This window comes from Scyliorhinus canicula, chromosome 15, assembly GCF_902713615.1.
Source record: "Scyliorhinus canicula chromosome 15, sScyCan1.1, whole genome shotgun sequence".
Taxonomy (NCBI): Eukaryota; Metazoa; Chordata; class Chondrichthyes; order Carcharhiniformes; family Scyliorhinidae; genus Scyliorhinus; species Scyliorhinus canicula.
In genome coordinates, this window is record NC_052160.1 from 29,613,132 (window position 1) to 29,630,080 (window position 16,949).

Genomic DNA, 16,949 nt, shown 5'->3' on the forward strand with positions numbered 1-16,949 from the left:
TACCCTCCTTGGTTCTCTGATCCTCAATAATACCTTGCCCAACAAAACACTTTTATCTTGGATTTGAAATGTTTACTTGATCCCAGTCTTTAAAAAGTTTTTTGGTATAGAATCGCAGATTTGTGTGAAAAGTGATTCAGTGTAACTACTACAGTTCTATATTGTGGCCACCAGTCAAACTCTACACCCTTACCTTGCTCAAGTCTTTGATTTTGATGCCAGCTTGAATACCCATGGGATCATCCTCCATGTATTCAGTGTTTAGAATTCTCTCTGTTTCCTCATCCTCTCTGTTGACTTTGATGTATTCAGATCTTGGCTTTCCAAGCCAGTATGAAGGCTGCACAAACATCATAAATTAAATTAGAATAATACGGGTCCTCCAAATAATGCATTCTATTTAGAACAAGAAGAAGACAGCTGTTCTCACCAATTGATCGAAATGCTGACTCTAGACAAATAGTGCATTCCATTTGTGGTTCATCGCAACATACCCTCAGCCTAAACAAACATACCACCCCTGTCATATCCAAACGAACTAGCATTATAGTATATGTTATTGTCACAAGTAGGCTTACATTAACACTGCAATGAAGTTACTGTTAAAATCGCCTAGTTGCCACATTCCGGCGCCTGTTCGGGTACACTGAGGGACAATTCAGAATGTTCAATTCACCTAACAGCACGTCTTTCGGGACTTGTGGGAGGAAACTGAAGCACCCAGAGGAAACCCACGCAGACACAGGGAGAACGTACAGACTCAACACGGACAGTGACCCAAGCCAGGAATCGAACCTGGGCCCTGGTGTTGTGAAGCAACAGTGCTAACCACTGTGCTACCATGCCGCATTACTGAATCTCTCAAACACTCAACACATGTTTGCATAAACAGTGAGCCATTGGTTGCTTCTGCTATGTCCTTTGGTCCAGTCTCTCTGGAAATACAGAATCAGCAGGATAGAGCTCAGTACCAGAATTTGGATTGAACTATACCAACTTTTGTCCTCTTGGATTCACATTGGAGCTACCACTTGTCACAATAACGAAGTAAAAACATGGAATTATGTCTTGAAATATTGGACTTTAAATAAGACCGGAGTTTAAAAAACACACAAGTCACTGGCTGTATTGCTGCAGGGTAATTCTCTTAGCGATAATTGAACCCCAAGCTGTTAACAGAGAAGGTACTGCTAAAAGCATCCAGAAATTGATTGCCAACTCTGGTAGAGACATTGGGACTTAATGGACATCTCATCAAAATGTTTCCTGTGTAATTCCCTTGGAATATGCAAAGAATGGGTTAAGAGACAGCTGAAAAGTTGCCCCAGTTGTCTGTCTGCTCTGTGAGAACAAGCCCTGCAGATTTTGGCACAGAAGTAAAAGCCAGCAAGTACAAGCACAATACTCCTTTAAATAGCCCTTGTGCAGGAATATCTCTCTCTGATTGTGGAAGTCAGCCAAGTCAGTAAGGACTGCAGCTGAAATGAGAACTGAGAAATTCTCCGCCAAACTACAGAACACTGGAATCACAAAACAGACTATGCGCCTGCTAAAGTCAACTCTACTGGTACTTTGAAAATGACTATTAGGGTTGGATTGGATTTGTTTATTGTCACGTGTACTGAGGTACAATGAAAAGTATTGTTCTGCATACAGTTCAGACAGATCATTCCATACATGGAAAAAAAAACAGCGAGCAAACATAAATACACAATGTACAGACATAGACAAAGGCATTGGGTGAAGCATACATATTCAGTAGAGAAGAGATCAGATCAGTCCATAAGAGGCATATTTCGGAGTCTGGTAACAGTGGGGAAGAACCTGTTTTTGAATCTGTTAGTGCGTATTGTCAGACTTTTGTATCTCCTGCCCGATGGAAGAAGTTGGAAGAGTGAATACCCTGGGTGGGAGGGGTCTGTGATTATCGGCCCGTTTTCCCAAGGCAGCGGGTGGTGCAGACAGAGTCAATGAATGGGAAGCGGGTTCGCGTTACAGACTGGGCTGTGTTTAGGACTCTCTGTAGACTATTCACCTGAAGTCAACTCCACAAGAGTCTCAAACCACAATGTTTAACCATCTACTCCTCACAAATCAAGGGCTGTTCTGTGTACCTTTTCTTAAATATTTTCTTACTTTAAATTTAATTCCCCTTCTCATCTGTGTGAATGCACATACATGTGTTTCACTATTTTCTTGTCTTTAATAATCAATAAACTTACTCTATCTTTAACTCAAGAAAGCCTGGTTAAATTGTCTCCTTTTAAAACTTAACTATTGGGTCTGGGAAAAAGGTATCAGCAAAAAGGGAACTTTTTTAGATTAGGGGGTTTAATAAAGATGGGGAACAGGTTCATCCCTCCTCAACCAGGTCTGGAACAATTTCGGGTATCCCAGTTGGACGGTGACAAATTGAGGAATCTTGCCCGGATCAATAATTTTGGGGAACCTCACCAGGAGTGAGTTGTAATAACCTTCACTTGATGCCTGGAGTTCTTCTGCTCTACATTATCCAGTCCTGCCTCCTGTAACAGGGACATCAATTAAACCTCCTAAATCACTTGGTTGGGTCTGTTTGATTTGAGTTGAAAATCTTTTGAAATAATTCATTGGTTTGGATTCAAATCATTTTCAAAAAAGTACTAAGAGAAAAAGTATTTCATACAAAATCACACTTGACATTATTCAGCAAAAAAACAGGTAGTTTGAAATTAAAATATTAATAATAGCTTTTGTGAGTGCGTAACCAACATGATGTTCGATAGGGATCACTGCTTGGCCCATGTTACACATAGGAATTAGGAGCAGAAGTAGGCAATTGTCCTTTGAGCCTGCTCCGCCATTCAATCAGATCATGGCTGATCTCTTCCTGGTCTCGAATCCACCTCCCTGCCTGTTCTCTTCATCCATTTTTTAATCAGAAATATATCGATCCCCTTCTTGAAACTATTTAATGATTCAGACTCCACCACACTATGGGGCAGCGAGTTCCACAAATTCACCACCCTCTGAAAGAAGTTGGTCCTCCTCATCTCAGTTTTAAATCTACCGCCTCTCAACCTATATCTGTGGCCTTTCATTCTAGATTGCCCCACAAGGGGGAACATTTGGCCTACGTTTACTTTATCAATCACTCTTAGTATTTTATATACCTCGATCAGATCCCCTCATTCTTCTAAACTCCAGCAAGTATGGGCCCAACTGTTCAATCTCTCCCATACATCAACCCTTTCATCCCCGGAATCAATCTGGTCAACATCCTCTGAACAGCCTCCAATGCCACGACATCCTTCCTCAGTAAGGAAACCAAAACCTATACAATTGAAACAACACCTCTACTTTTATACTCTAGTCCTTTTTCAATAAACGCATGTATACACTCATGCACACACTTGCTCACAATATAATTTGTATGGGAATTGACATTAAAAAAAAAAATATTTTTATTAAGAATTTTTTTCAATTTTACAAATAACGCAACAAACCCTCAAAACTGGTACATGTAAATGCTTCTGCATACCTGAATACAGGAAAAGGCAGGAGAAAGCAAACACAGTTGGTTTAGCTTAATGATTAATTTTGGTGTCTCTGATTTTACAATTAAAAAAAGAAAACGAACGAATAAGTTGGATAAGGCCATTATAGACATGGTAATATAGTTTGTACACACCATCACATATAGCGAGTTCAAGACGGTGCCACATAACTTATGGAAAGGTTGTAGGAGCAAGTCAGACATAGCGAAGCCTATAGATTTGAGATAGGAGCCCCACTTTTTGGAATGCATCTGAATTAGAACGGAGTATGCAATTTAGGAACTCCATGAGGATACATTCCATGATCATTTCATGTCAATTGTGAACTGAATGATATTTATCGCTAACTCAGGAGCAAATTATGTTCTTCTGTGCTGAAAAGGTTAGCATATTATACAGTCGTTTATCATTAGAGTCAATAATTCTCCTATCTGGGAGCCCCAGAATTATGAATAAAGGATCAAATTCTAAGGCCATGCCAAATATCCTCTCAAGCTCTTTAAGTATACCAGACTAGTAGGACTGAATTTTAACACAGGACCACATAATGTATGTAGACACCTTCAACTACCTTGCATTTTTGGCACAACAAGGATATAGCAGGGTCGAACCTGCATCTCAAGCCTGGTGTGATATGCAGATGGTGTAATATTTTGAGCTGAGACTCCTTCGTTCTATTATAGACTGAAATTTTATTGGCATTTTCCTATATATTACCCCAGGTATCTTCATCAATACTGACTGCAAAGTCATTTTCCCAAGATCGCACAATCTCTGATATACTTGCACAGCATCTAGAACACAAAGGGCTGGATTCTACCTTTCCCAGCTGCGTGTTTCTCGGCAGCAAGAGGAGGAGCACCGTTCGCTGGCAGCGGGATTCTCTGTTCCCACTGCTTTCAATGAGATTTCCCACTGAAGACACCCCATGCCACCAGGAAACCTGCAGGCTGGGGTGTGCTGTGACGGGGCCAGGGAATCCTGCTGCCGATGAACGGCCGGAGAATTCCGGCCAAAGTGTCATAAAGCTTGCTGATTAATTGCTTAAGTTCACATAAATCAGGGTTTTTTCCACCTGGGAAACTGAAGCTCAAGATGCATAGTTGTCTTATTAAGGATCAAAATGCTCTCAGTTCATTTTTTTCTCTGCAGAAAGCAGTCAACTGCTTTTGATGTGGTCCAAGAGCTGTCACTCATAGCTAGATGTTTATAAACATTGCAGTACGTTACACAGCAGGGTACTTGAGATCCACTGATACATGAAGGGAAATGAAATCAAACAATCCAGACCGCAAGCTAAAGGCAAGCTGCCAATCACAGCCTACTAAAATCAATTTTACATTCTTTTAAATGAAACCCTTGCAGACCAAGGATCTGAGGGGATTTAAACCCAGCTGATGTGGTTTTCGCTGTTTAGGAATTTACAGGTACTGCTTTTTCTGCCTGAGCCAGTAGGTGTAGGTCACAGGTGAGTTTTAAAGCAGCAATTTTGTTTTTAAACTATCTTTGTCTGGATTGCTCTCCAGCTTCCAGGCAGGGGTTTCTGTAATAAGTCTCTGGTGGGGGTCTCTCTAAGGGGAGGTCACTTAGGGGTTCTCTTATGGGGGCTGTCTCTTATGGGGGCTGTCTCTTATGGGGGCTGTCTCTTATGGGGGCTGTCTCTTATGGGGGCTGTCTCTTATGGGGGAGGTCTCTTATGGGGGAGGTCTCTTATGGGGGAGGTCTCTTATGGGGGAGGTCTCTTATGGGGAGGTCTCTTATGGGGGAGGTCTCTTATGGGGGAGGTCTCTTATGGGGGAGGTCTCTTATGGGGGAGGTCTCTTATGGGGGAGGTCTCTTATGGGGGAGGTCTCTTATGGGGGAGGTCTCTTATGGGGGAGGTCTCTTATGGGGGAGGTCTCTTATGGGGGCTGTCTCTTATGGGGGCTGTCTCTTATGGGGGAGGTCTCTTATGGGGGAGGTCTCTTATGGGGGAGGTCTCTTATGGGGGAGGTCTCTTATGGGGGAGGTCTCTTATGGGGGAGGTCTCTTATGGGGGAGGTCTCTTATGGGGAGGTCTCTTATGGGGAGGTCTCTTTTGGGGGAGGTCTCTTTTGGGGGAGGTCTCTTTTGGGGGAGGTCTCTTTTGGGGGAGGTCTCTTTTGGGGGAGGTCTCTTTTGGGGGAGGTCTCTTTTGGGGGAGGTCTCTTTTGGGGGAGGTCTCTTTTGGGGGAGGTCTCTTTTGGGGGAGGTCTCTTTTGGGGGAGGTCTCTTTTGGGGGAGGTCTCTTTTGGGGGAGGTCTCTTTTGGGGGAGGTCTCTTTTGGGGGAGGTCTCTTTTGGGGAGGTCTCTTTTGGGGAGGTCTCTTATGGGGAGGTCTCTTTTGGGGAGGTCTCTTTTGGGGGAACAGGCAGGTGGAGAGGGAGAACGCGACGGTCTGGAAGACCGTCCTACTGACCCTCCGGTCCAGGAATCTCCCGACCTCCCATTGGCAGGAAGTCCTCCCCGACGCGCTCCATGCTATTAGGTCCCTTCTATGCACAGCCACCAACCAGACCCCTCACGAATGGATATTTGTTTTTTCTAGGGGCACTACCACGGGGGTTTCGCTCCCAGCATGGTTGAAGACACCGGGCCCGGTTCTCCTCCGGAAGCACGTCCGGGCACACAAAACTGACCCACTCGTAGAAAGAGTGCTCCTACTCCACTCGAACCCCCTTCATCGAATACCCTGACGGCCGTCAGGACACTGTTTCCCTTCGGGACCTGGCGCCTGCAGGATCCAACACCACCACCACTACCGCCGAGGTACCCCTCACACTGCACCCCACCCAACCCTTCACGCCCTGCGCCCCTGCACCTACAGGTTCACTGCCCGTGCTCCGCGCCTATAGGTTTCCGGCGCTCCCCGTCGCCCGTCGAACCAGTCGGATACGAAGCTCGGACCGAATCACCCCTGGAGTCCACTATCGTACACTCGCCGACCGCCCCCACCCAGCCACCCGAAGAGACTGCAACCCCTGTGCTCCGCCGATCGCTGGACCGGCTCAATTTGTAGACCGATCACCCCCGCCGGACTTGATTTTTTTTTACAGGGGGTGAATGTGGTGAATTATAAACCTAGTAATTCACACTGTGTTGTATTATATGTATTGTGTCCTTGTGGGCTCTGTATACGAGCCGTTGCACGGCTCTGCCCATAGGGGAAGATGAGGAGTTTGTACTGGGCTCCACCCTTGGCTCAGCCCATGACTCCTCCCACTAACCGGAAGTATAAAGCTCTGCAGTCGTGAGCCTGCTGCCAGTTGTTCACTTCCAATCACGTGTCTTGTGAATTGATGGTCACATCAGACTGATTAAATTACATACAAATTACAACAATTTTGCAGCAACTTACCAAGATGAAAAAGTACCAGGCCTGTGGTACTCCATATTGCCCAGGGAAAACAGCTTCCACATACCAGGTAACCAAATTGTAACCGAGTGAATCAAATAGCAGCATTGCCATTGAGTGAGCAATTGTGAAATTGTCATCCACACTGACTGGCGAGTTCATGTTTGACCACCTGATACCCGAACCTTCGAACACAAAAGGAAATCAGAAAATAAACTTTTGACAGAGAATACTTAAGCCATTAGCAGCAGCAATTAATGCTCCATGAATTAACTGAGCCTTTGCCCAATGATAGTGTGTGAAGGTCACAAGAACCATTATTACAATTATTTGCAATTCTCGTTTTGTACATTCCTTCCCTGCTCCCCCCTTGATGATGGACCTCTGCAAAAATCAATCTGAACCCAACTATTATTTTAAAAACCATTGCTTATCAAACAATAAGGAAGGCCAGAGATACACCAGAGCTCATACTGAGCTTCATTTACAGCAGCCTTTGTAAGAAACAGTGCGTGTCCACATATAATCAGAGAAAATTGAGCACATTTCCTGTTTGGAGAGACTTTGCATTGTCTCATTGTCCATAAAGATATAATTTCTTTAAATTCATTCTGCATGGGCTAATGAAAAAACAGATGCTACAAATTGCTTAATACAAAGTTGTGGGGATGAAGCAGCTGCTGCGTGAACTGTGTGTGTCTGACCATGTGTGAAGGCGAGGCAATGCAAGAGGGGCGGGGGGATTGTGGCAACAAGAGAAAGGCTGAGGCATTGGGAGAGAGGCTGATGCAGGGCAAGAGTGAGAGAAACAGCATGAGAGGAGACGAGGCTGTGCAAAAGAGAGTCGGGCAGTCAAGAGCGGTCAAGAGAGGGCGAGGCGCCATCAAAGAGGGATAAAGAGGGTCAGGAAGTGTGAGAGAGGGTGAGGCAATGTGACAGTGGGGAGCAAGACAGTGCAAGAGAGACAGTGAGAGAGTGAAAATAGTAGGAGAGAGTAAGAGAGGGGAGCACCCAGATGTGGACAGCTGCACCTAAAAGAGCATGCGCCGCAGAGGAACATCCTGAGACAAACAACAGCACTGAAAAGAGTGGGAGCAATGTGAACCCGGAAACAGGCAGCAGAATCTAAAAGAATAGGAGAGGGGAGGACCAAGGGACAGATGGCAGCATCTAAAAGGGCAGAATAGAGAAGGTCCCAGAGTCTGACAGCAGCACCTAAAAGAGCTACCCAATCGGTGGCTTTAGAGCAAACTGACTGTGCTCCGGGTAAAATCTAATTGTGACACCACAGGAAAACATGTATTTGATTGGTTTATCTTTCAAAACTCTGGTAATTTTAGTATTGGAAGGTTTTCTTAATAGTAAAGCTTATTAGATTGACTGGTGAGTGTTTCCTATTTATCTTAACTTACAAATTTCAATTGAGGTAAGTAGAGCATGTATTGAAATAATAGAATATAAGCGCACGCAGAACTAGAGATGTTCGTTAAAATTTACTCAGAAAAGTAATGAAGGAACTAATTAAACATCATAAAGATGGCAGGCAGGTAATCTGTGACAGTTGCAGGTTGTGGGATCTCCTGTTCGTCAGTGTGATCCAAGTCAAACAGATCTGCAGTAAGTATTAGCAGTATGTATATCTCCAGTAAGAATCCGGTGCTGGTCTGCGTCAACAGAAGACCTTCTATGTGACTGCTTGGAGTCAGTGAACTGGTCCATATTCAAGAACTCAGCAACCAGCCTAAACGGGTGTACCGCCACAGACAAAGATTTCATCAGCAAGTGCGTAGAAGACTGCTTGCCAAAGAAGGTAGTACATACATTCCACAAACCGGAAAGCATGGTTTAATCTGGAGATTCACTCCTTACTAAAGGCCAGGTCTGAGGTGTTCCAGACAGACGACCCTGACCTATACAAGAAATCCAGGTACTACCTCCGCAAAATCATCAGGGATGCCAGGAAACAATACCAGCCTGAAGCGAGAGTCACAGACTAATGTCATGCACTCTCGTTAACTGTGACAAGGCTTAAACACCATAACGGGCTATAATGCAAAACCAAGTAGAATCTCCTGCAGCAACACAGCCCTCCCCGACGAACTCAATGCATTCTATGCTCAGTTAGAGCAAGAAACCATCAAATCATTGTCAACTGCCCAGCAGCCTCGGACACACACATACCTACCGTCATAGCTTCCGAAGTCGGAGCCACCTTCTTGAAACTGAACCCTCGGAAAGGGACGGGTCTTGACGGGGTCCCTAGTCGTGCACTCAGATCCTGTGCGGACCAACTGGCGGATGTGTTTGCGGACATCTTCAACCTCTCCCTATTCCGTTGCGAGTTTCCCATCTGCTTCAAGAAGATCACCGTCATACTGATGCTAAAGAAGAACCAGACAAAGTGCCTCAATGACTACTGTCCGGTGACCTTGACATCACTCAATATGAAGTGCTTCAAGAGGGCGGTCACATCAACTCAATACTCCCAGAATGCCTTGATCCACTGCAATTTTCATACTGCCATAACCAGTCCACAGCAGACGCCATCTCCTGGCCCTACACCCAGCCTGGAACATCTCGACAACAAGGACTCCTATGTCAGACTTCTATTTATCAGCTACAGCTCCACCTTCAACACCATAATCCCAACCAAGCTGATATCAAAGCTCTAAAACCTAGGACTTGGCTCCTCCCTCTGCAACCGGATCCTCAACTTCCTGACCCACAGACAACAATCAGTAAGGATAAACAACAACACCTCCTTCATGATAGTCCTCAATACCAGCCCCCGCAAGGCTGCATACCTAGCCCCCTACTCTATTCCAGATGATGGCGCCGGAGCGAGGCGACTCTCTGCAGGCTCTCCCCAACAGATCCACTTTTAACTTTATTTATACTCGTTCTAACCTTTTAAAAATTAATTCTAAAGCTAACATTATTACTAACCTCTGTCTTTTATCCTGTCTTGCAGGCCTGAAGATCCTTAGAGTCCCTTGGAGACCTTGTGACCCGACCCGACCTGACCTCCGTGACCTGGAAGAAGATCGGGCCCAAACCGGAAGTGAAGCCCCGACCTCGATTTGGAGCTGACCCGGGCTTCGGAGCTCCAAACCCGGCCTAACAACCGACGCAAGCCCCCAGATCGCCCGGCCTTGTCCCCGGAGCTCCCGACCCGACCCCCGACGGCAAGACACGGCTCAACGCGACCCCGAGAGACCCGCCCAGCGACCCGACCCGGAGAGGCCCGCCCAGCAACCCGACCTACCTGGTGATGGAAGAAAGAAAAATCCACATGGAGGCCCCACCGTGCTGACTTCAAGATCCGACCCCAGGAGCGCCCAGGAAGGGAACAGACCATGGGACCTAGCCCAATCTGCCCCAGGAAGCCCCTGCCCACGACCCAGGACCCCAGAAACAACGGAGACCGCGCGCGAGGACCCGAACACGCTGCAAGGTATTCCCGCGCCCGCAGAACGCCGGGACCCATCCGGATCACAGACTCACCCCCCCAGCAACCCCTCTACCTCAACCAGCGCCCGGGGCCCTGCCAGACGCGACCCCGGAAATGTAAACAGTGCCCTGGACCTCGCTAGCGCCCTGGACCCTGCCAGACGCAACCACCTACCTTCCACAAGGGCTGACGTCTCTCATCGGATCCCAGGATCATCCAGCAGCAGCCGCCGACCGAGAAAGCGAGGGAAACGCAGCGGTCTGCAGGTTAGACTGAAGGAACGCGGTTTCAAGACCCCTCTCCCCAGCATACTACTGGCAAACGTCCAAGCGATTGAAAACAAGCGGGATGAACTTAACGCCAGACTTACCTCTCAGAGGGAAGTAAGAGACTGCTGTGTGCTCTGTTTCACAGAGACATGGCTCACCCCCGCCTCACCGGACTGTGCCATACAACCTGAAGGCTTCTCTATTCACCAGGGCGGACCGCACGGCATCTTCAGGCAAAGCGAAGGGTGGAGGGGTTTGCCTCCTCATCAACTCCTCCTGGTGCTTGGATGTGGTGACCCTGGCGACCTACTGCTCCCCAGACCTGGAATACCTGACCGTAAAGTGCCGCCCATACTATCTTCCACGTGAGTTCACTTCAGCCATTATCACAGCGGTCTACATCCCACCCCAGGCAGAAGTGAGGAAGGCGCTGGATGAACTGTACACAGTCATAAACAACCATGAAACAGAACACCCGGAGGCCCTGTTCATTGTGGCCGGAGACTTCAACAAAGCCAACCTCAAGAGTGTACTGCCAAAATTCCACCAGCACATCTCCTGTACCACCCGGGGCGACAACACTCTTGACCACTGCTACTCAAAAATCAAGGGCGCCTACCGTTCCATCCCCCGACCGCACTTTGGGAAATCAGACCATAAGACTGTGCTCCTTCTCCCGGCTTACAAGCAGAAACTCAAGCGGGAGAATCCAGCTAAGAAGGTTGTGCAGTGCTGGTCTGAGGAGACAGAAGAGCTCTTACGTGACTGCTTGGAGACAGTGGACTGGTCCATATTTAAGAACTCAGCGACTAACTTAAATGAGTATGTCACCACCGTCACAGACTTCATCAGCAAATGTGTGGACGACTGCGTGCCAAAGAAAGCAGTACGTACGTTCCCCAACCGGAAACCATGGCTCAACCGCGAGATTGACTCCCTACTGAAGGACAGATCTGAGGCGTTCAAGGCAGACGACCCTGTCCTATACAAGAAATCCAGGTACGACCTCCGCAAAGCCATCCGAGATGCCAAGAGAGAATATCAAACTAAGCTAAAGTCACAGACAGACTCTCGGCGGTTGTGGCAAGGACTAAGCAACATAACGGGCTACAAAGCGAAGCCGAGCAGTATCTCTGGCAGCAGTGCACCCCTCCCCGATGAACTTAACGCATTCTATGCTCGGTTTGAGCAGGTAACCAACAACCCGCTATCGAGTGCCCCAGCAACCCATAATTCACCCATACCCACCATCACAGTTTCCAAAGTCAGATCGGCCTTCCTGAAAGTGAACCCACGGAAGGCGATGGGCCCGGACGGGATCCCTGGTCGTGCACTCAGAACCTGCGCGGACCAGCTGGCAGAGGTTTTCACAGACATCTTTAACCTATCCCAACTCCACTCCGAGGTCCCCACCTGCTTCAAGAAGACCACCATCATACCGGTACCAAAGAAGAACCAGGCAACGTGCCTCAATGACTACCGCCCGGTGGCCCTGACGTCAGTTGTAATGAAGTGCTTTGAGAGGCTGATCATGAAGCGCATCACCTCCATACTCCCGGAACGCCTTGACCCACTTCAATTCGCATACCGTCGCAACCGGTCCACATCAGACGCCATTTCCCTGGCCCTACACTCATCCCTAGAGCATCTCGAAAACAAGGACTCCTACATCAGACTCTTATTTATTGACTACAGCTCCGCCTTCAACACCATAATCCCAGCCAAGCTCATATCAAAGCTCCAAAACCTAGGACTTGGCTCTCCACTCTGCAACTGGATCCTTGACTTTCTGACCAACAGACCACAGTCAGTAAGAATGAACACCAACACCTCCTCCACAATAGTCCTCATCACCGGTGCCCCGCAAGGCTGCGTACTTAGCCCCCTACTCTACTCCCTGTACACACACGACTGCATGGCAAAACTTGGTTCCAACTCCATCTACAAGTTTGCTGACGATACGAGCATAGTGGGCCGGATCTCGAACAACGACGAGTCTGAATACAGGAGGGAGATAGAGAACCTAGTGGAGTGGTGCAACGACAACAATCTCTCCCTTAATGCCAGCAAAACTAAAGAGCTGGTCATCGACTTCAGGAAGCATAGTACAGTACACACCCCTGTCAGCATCAACGGAGCCGAGGTAGAGATGGTGAGCAGTTTCAAATTCCTAGGGGTGCACATCACCAAAAATCTATCCTGGTCCACTCATGTCGACGCTATCACCAAGAAAGCACAACAGCGCCTTTACTTCCTCAGGAAACTAAGGAAATTTGGCATGTCCACATTAACCCTTACCAACTTTTACAGATGCACTATAGAGAGCATCCTCTTGGGCTGCATCACAGCCTGGTATGGCAACTGCTCGGCCCAGGACCGCAAGGAACTTCAGAGAGTCGTGAATACCGCCCAGTCCATCACACGAACCTGCCTCCCATCCATTGATTCCATCTACACCTCCCGCTGCCGGGGGAAAGCAGGCAGCATAATCAAGGATCCCTCCCACCCGACTTACTCACTTTTCCAACTTCTTCCATCGGGCAGGAGATTCAGAAGTCTGAGAACACGGACGAACAGACTCAAAAACAGCTTCTTCCCCACTGTCACCAGACTCCTAAATGACCCTTTTATGGACTGTCCTCATTAACACTACACCCTGTCTGCTTCATCCGATGCCAATGCTTATGTAGTTACATTGTATATCTTGTGTTGCCCTATTATGTATTCTCATGTATTTTCTTGAATTCTGTTCAATTCCCTTTTCTTCCCATGTACTGAATGATCTGTTGAGCTGCTTGCAGAAAAATACTTTTCACTGTACCTCGGTACACGTGACAATAAACAAATCCAATCTAATCCAATCCAATATTCCCTATACACACATGAATGTTGTGGCAAAATCTGGCTCAAATTCTACTTACAAGTTTGCTGATGTCAAGTGGGTTGGATAGCGAACAACGATGAGTCAGAGTTGAGGAGGGAGATTGAGAACCTAGTGGAGTGGTGTAACAACAACAATCTCTCCCTCAATGCCAGTAAAACTAAAGAGCTGGTCATTGACATCATGGTGCAAAGTACGTACACATCCCTGTCTGCATCAATGGTGCCGAGGTGGAAATGGTTGACAGCTTCAAATTGCTTGGTGTGCACATCACCAACAATCTGTCCTTGTCCACCCAAGTCGATGCTACGATCAAGAAAGCATAACAGTGCCTATACTTTCTCAGGAAACTCAGGTAATTCAGCATATCCACATTGACTCTTACCAGTTTTTACAGATGTACCATAGAAAGCATTCTATCTGCCTGCATCACAGCCTGGTATGGCAATTACTCAGCCCAAGACTGTAAGAAACTATACAGAGTTGTGAACGCAGCCCAGTCCATCACGCAAACCCACCTCCCATCCATTGACTCTGACTACACCTCCCCTGCCTTGGGGAAACGGGCAGCATAATCAAAGACCCCTCCCACCCGGGATGTTCACTCTTACAACTTCTTCTATTGGGCAGGAGATACAAAAGTCTGACTATAACCACAAACAGATTCAAAAACAGCTTCTTCCCCACTGTTACCAGACTCCTGAATGACCCTCGTATGTACTGACCTGATCCCTTCAAACATCTTCTCCACTGAGTAATACTGCAGTCCTGTATGCTTCACCCAATGCCTGTGTCTATGTATTTACATTGTGTATTTATGTATGCCCATGTTTTTTTCATGTATGGAATGATCTGTCTGGACTGTACGCAGAACAATACTTTTCACTGTACCTCAGTACACGTGACAAAAAAACAAATCCGATCCAATCCAAATTTGCAGCTGGAGGAACACCAGCTCGGAATCGGTGAGCTGGAGGCCAAGCGTCAGACACTGTGATGCATCAGTGAGAGGGAAAGTGACCTGTACATTTTATTCCAGGAGACAGTCACACCCTTAGGCTATGCTTCTCATTTGCATAGTGGTCAGAGGCAGGAGGGTGTGACTGCAATGAAGAGGTCAGGGGTTTGAGGGGTAGAGTGAATGAACCTAAGCCGTTGCAATTATCCAATAGGTTCCAGGTTCTTGTAGCTTGTGGGGATGAAAGTGGGAGTTGCAGCGTGGATGAGCGAACTAACCATGACACCATGATACAGGAAGCTACTCCAATGTGGTGAGTTAATGGGAATGTAGCGATTGTGGGGGACAGTATAGTCAGGGGGACAGACACAATCACTTCAGTAGAGAGTGAGATTCCAGAAGGCTGTGCTTCCTGCCTGGTGCCAGGGCTCAGCACATCTGTTCTGGGTTGTCATTGTCCATGTAGGTACAACTGAAAAGGGGAGAACTAGGAAAGAGGTTCTGCTTAGAGAATATGCATATCTAGGGGGCTAAATTAAAAAGCTGAGCCTCAAAGGTAATAATCTCTGGATTGTTACCTGAGCCACAAGCAAATTGGCAGAGGGTAAAAAAGATTAGAGAATGACATGCGTGGCTCAAAGATTGGTGTAAGAGAAATGGTTTTCAATTCCTGAGGGACTGGAACCAGATTTAGGGAAAGTGGGAGCTATAGTGTTGCAACAGTCTTCACCTGAATCATGCTGGGAGTGATTTTCTGGCAAATCATATAACTTGGGTGGTAGAGAAGGCTTTAAACTAAATAGTGGGGACTGTGGTGTTCTTTGTGTTGCTTATTTCAGGATGGTTGGCGTAGTGTTCACAAAGACAATAAAATAGCTTTAACTTAAACAAAGCTATAAATCTACTAACTTGGATTCGAAATGTACTCCTGAAGAATACACATCCCCTTTCTTTGTAAAAAAAAATTATTATAACATTGGTTGTGACATTTTCTTTAATCATTACATTTCAGGTGTGACTCTGACTATTAGCTAGTATTTATCATAAACTCGCTGTAATCCTGTACATTAATTTGTAAATAATTGCTGCATCACTTGGATGAGCAAATGTCTCATTATACAGTCATCACAGATTAAGTCTCTCCGGCAGTCTTCTTCTCGTCAATCTTCTTAACGGAATGTTCAAGGTATTCGATTGCTCTGCCACATTGTCTTGCTGTATTGGTGCTAAGTAAGGATTTGGAAAGGCAATGTCTTTGAATATGTTATCAGGTGCTATAATATTTGGATGCGGAGGTTGAACTTTATGCTTGATATGTAGCAATGCTCGTCTGTTTCTCCTGAACAGTGATCTCTGTTCTGTTTTGACAAAGTATGTCCTTGGTGTTACTTTTGCAACGTGTTGCCATCCTCCTTCTGGATTCTGAATTCATACAAATTCACCGTTTTTAAGTTCAGACAGACGTTTGGTTTGTTTATCATAGTCTTCTTTTTTGCTTCCTTTTCGTTGCTATGATACGTTCCTGTATCTCTCGGTTATCCATTTCAAGAATGGTGATCTCAGGTAATGTGGTGCAAAGTCGTCTGCTCATTAACATCTGAGCAGGTGATAGTCCAGTTGACAGTGGTGCCATTCTGTACGCCAACAGCGCCAACGATGTCTTGACCATCATCAATTGCTTTGAGGAATAACTTCTTTATTATCCCTACTCCTTTCTCTGCTTTTCCATTTGACTGAGGGTAACATGGGCTTGAAGTAGTATGATTGAAGTTGTATTGCTCTGCAAACTGTGTCCACTCCCAACTCAGAGAAAATGTTAAGCATGCAAAAATTAATTTTATTGCCTTTATCACCGACATGGCAGTCGAATCGGTCAGCATCATCACCTCTGGAAAGTTGGAGTAATAGTCTATGACCACTAGATAGTCATGACCCTGGAAATAGAATAAATCCATGCCCACTTTGCTCCGCGGACTGGTAACGATTTCCATTTCTTTCATGCTTTCTTTGCTCTGTGCTGGCTGATGCATCTGGCAAATTGTACATGCTTGAACATTTTGGCTAAATTCTCTGTTTATTCCGGCCAATACACCGACTGTCTGGCTCTTCTACGAGACATCTACGTGGGGCAGCACGGTAGCATTGTGGATAGCACAATGGCTTCACAGCTCCAGGGTCCCAGGTTCGATTCCGGCTTGGGTCACTGTCTGTGCGGAGTCTGCACATCCTCCCCGTGTGTGCGTGGGTTTCCTCCGGGTGCTCCGATTTCCTCCCACAGTCCAAAGATGTGCTGGTTAGGTGGATTGGCCATGATAAATTGCCCTTAGTGTCCAAAACTGCCCTTAGTGTTGGGTGGGGTTACTGGGTTATTGGGATAGGGGGAGGTGTTGACCTTGGGTAGGGTGCTCTTTCCAAGAGCCGGTGCAGACTCGATGGGCCGAATGGCCTCCTTCTGCACTGTAAATTCTATGATTTCTATGA

General features: G+C 46.6%; 1 protein-coding gene across 1 annotated transcript in view; it reads right to left on the minus strand.

The window, feature by feature from the left end:
* Positions 1 to 16,949, minus strand: part of abca3b (ATP-binding cassette, sub-family A (ABC1), member 3b) — a 191,204-nt gene that overhangs the window by 89,738 nt on the left and 84,517 nt on the right. The window contains 2 exon segments of the mRNA XM_038820903.1: positions 194 to 340; positions 6,913 to 7,094. Coding sequence (XP_038676831.1) covers positions 194 to 340; positions 6,913 to 7,094 — 329 coding nt within the window.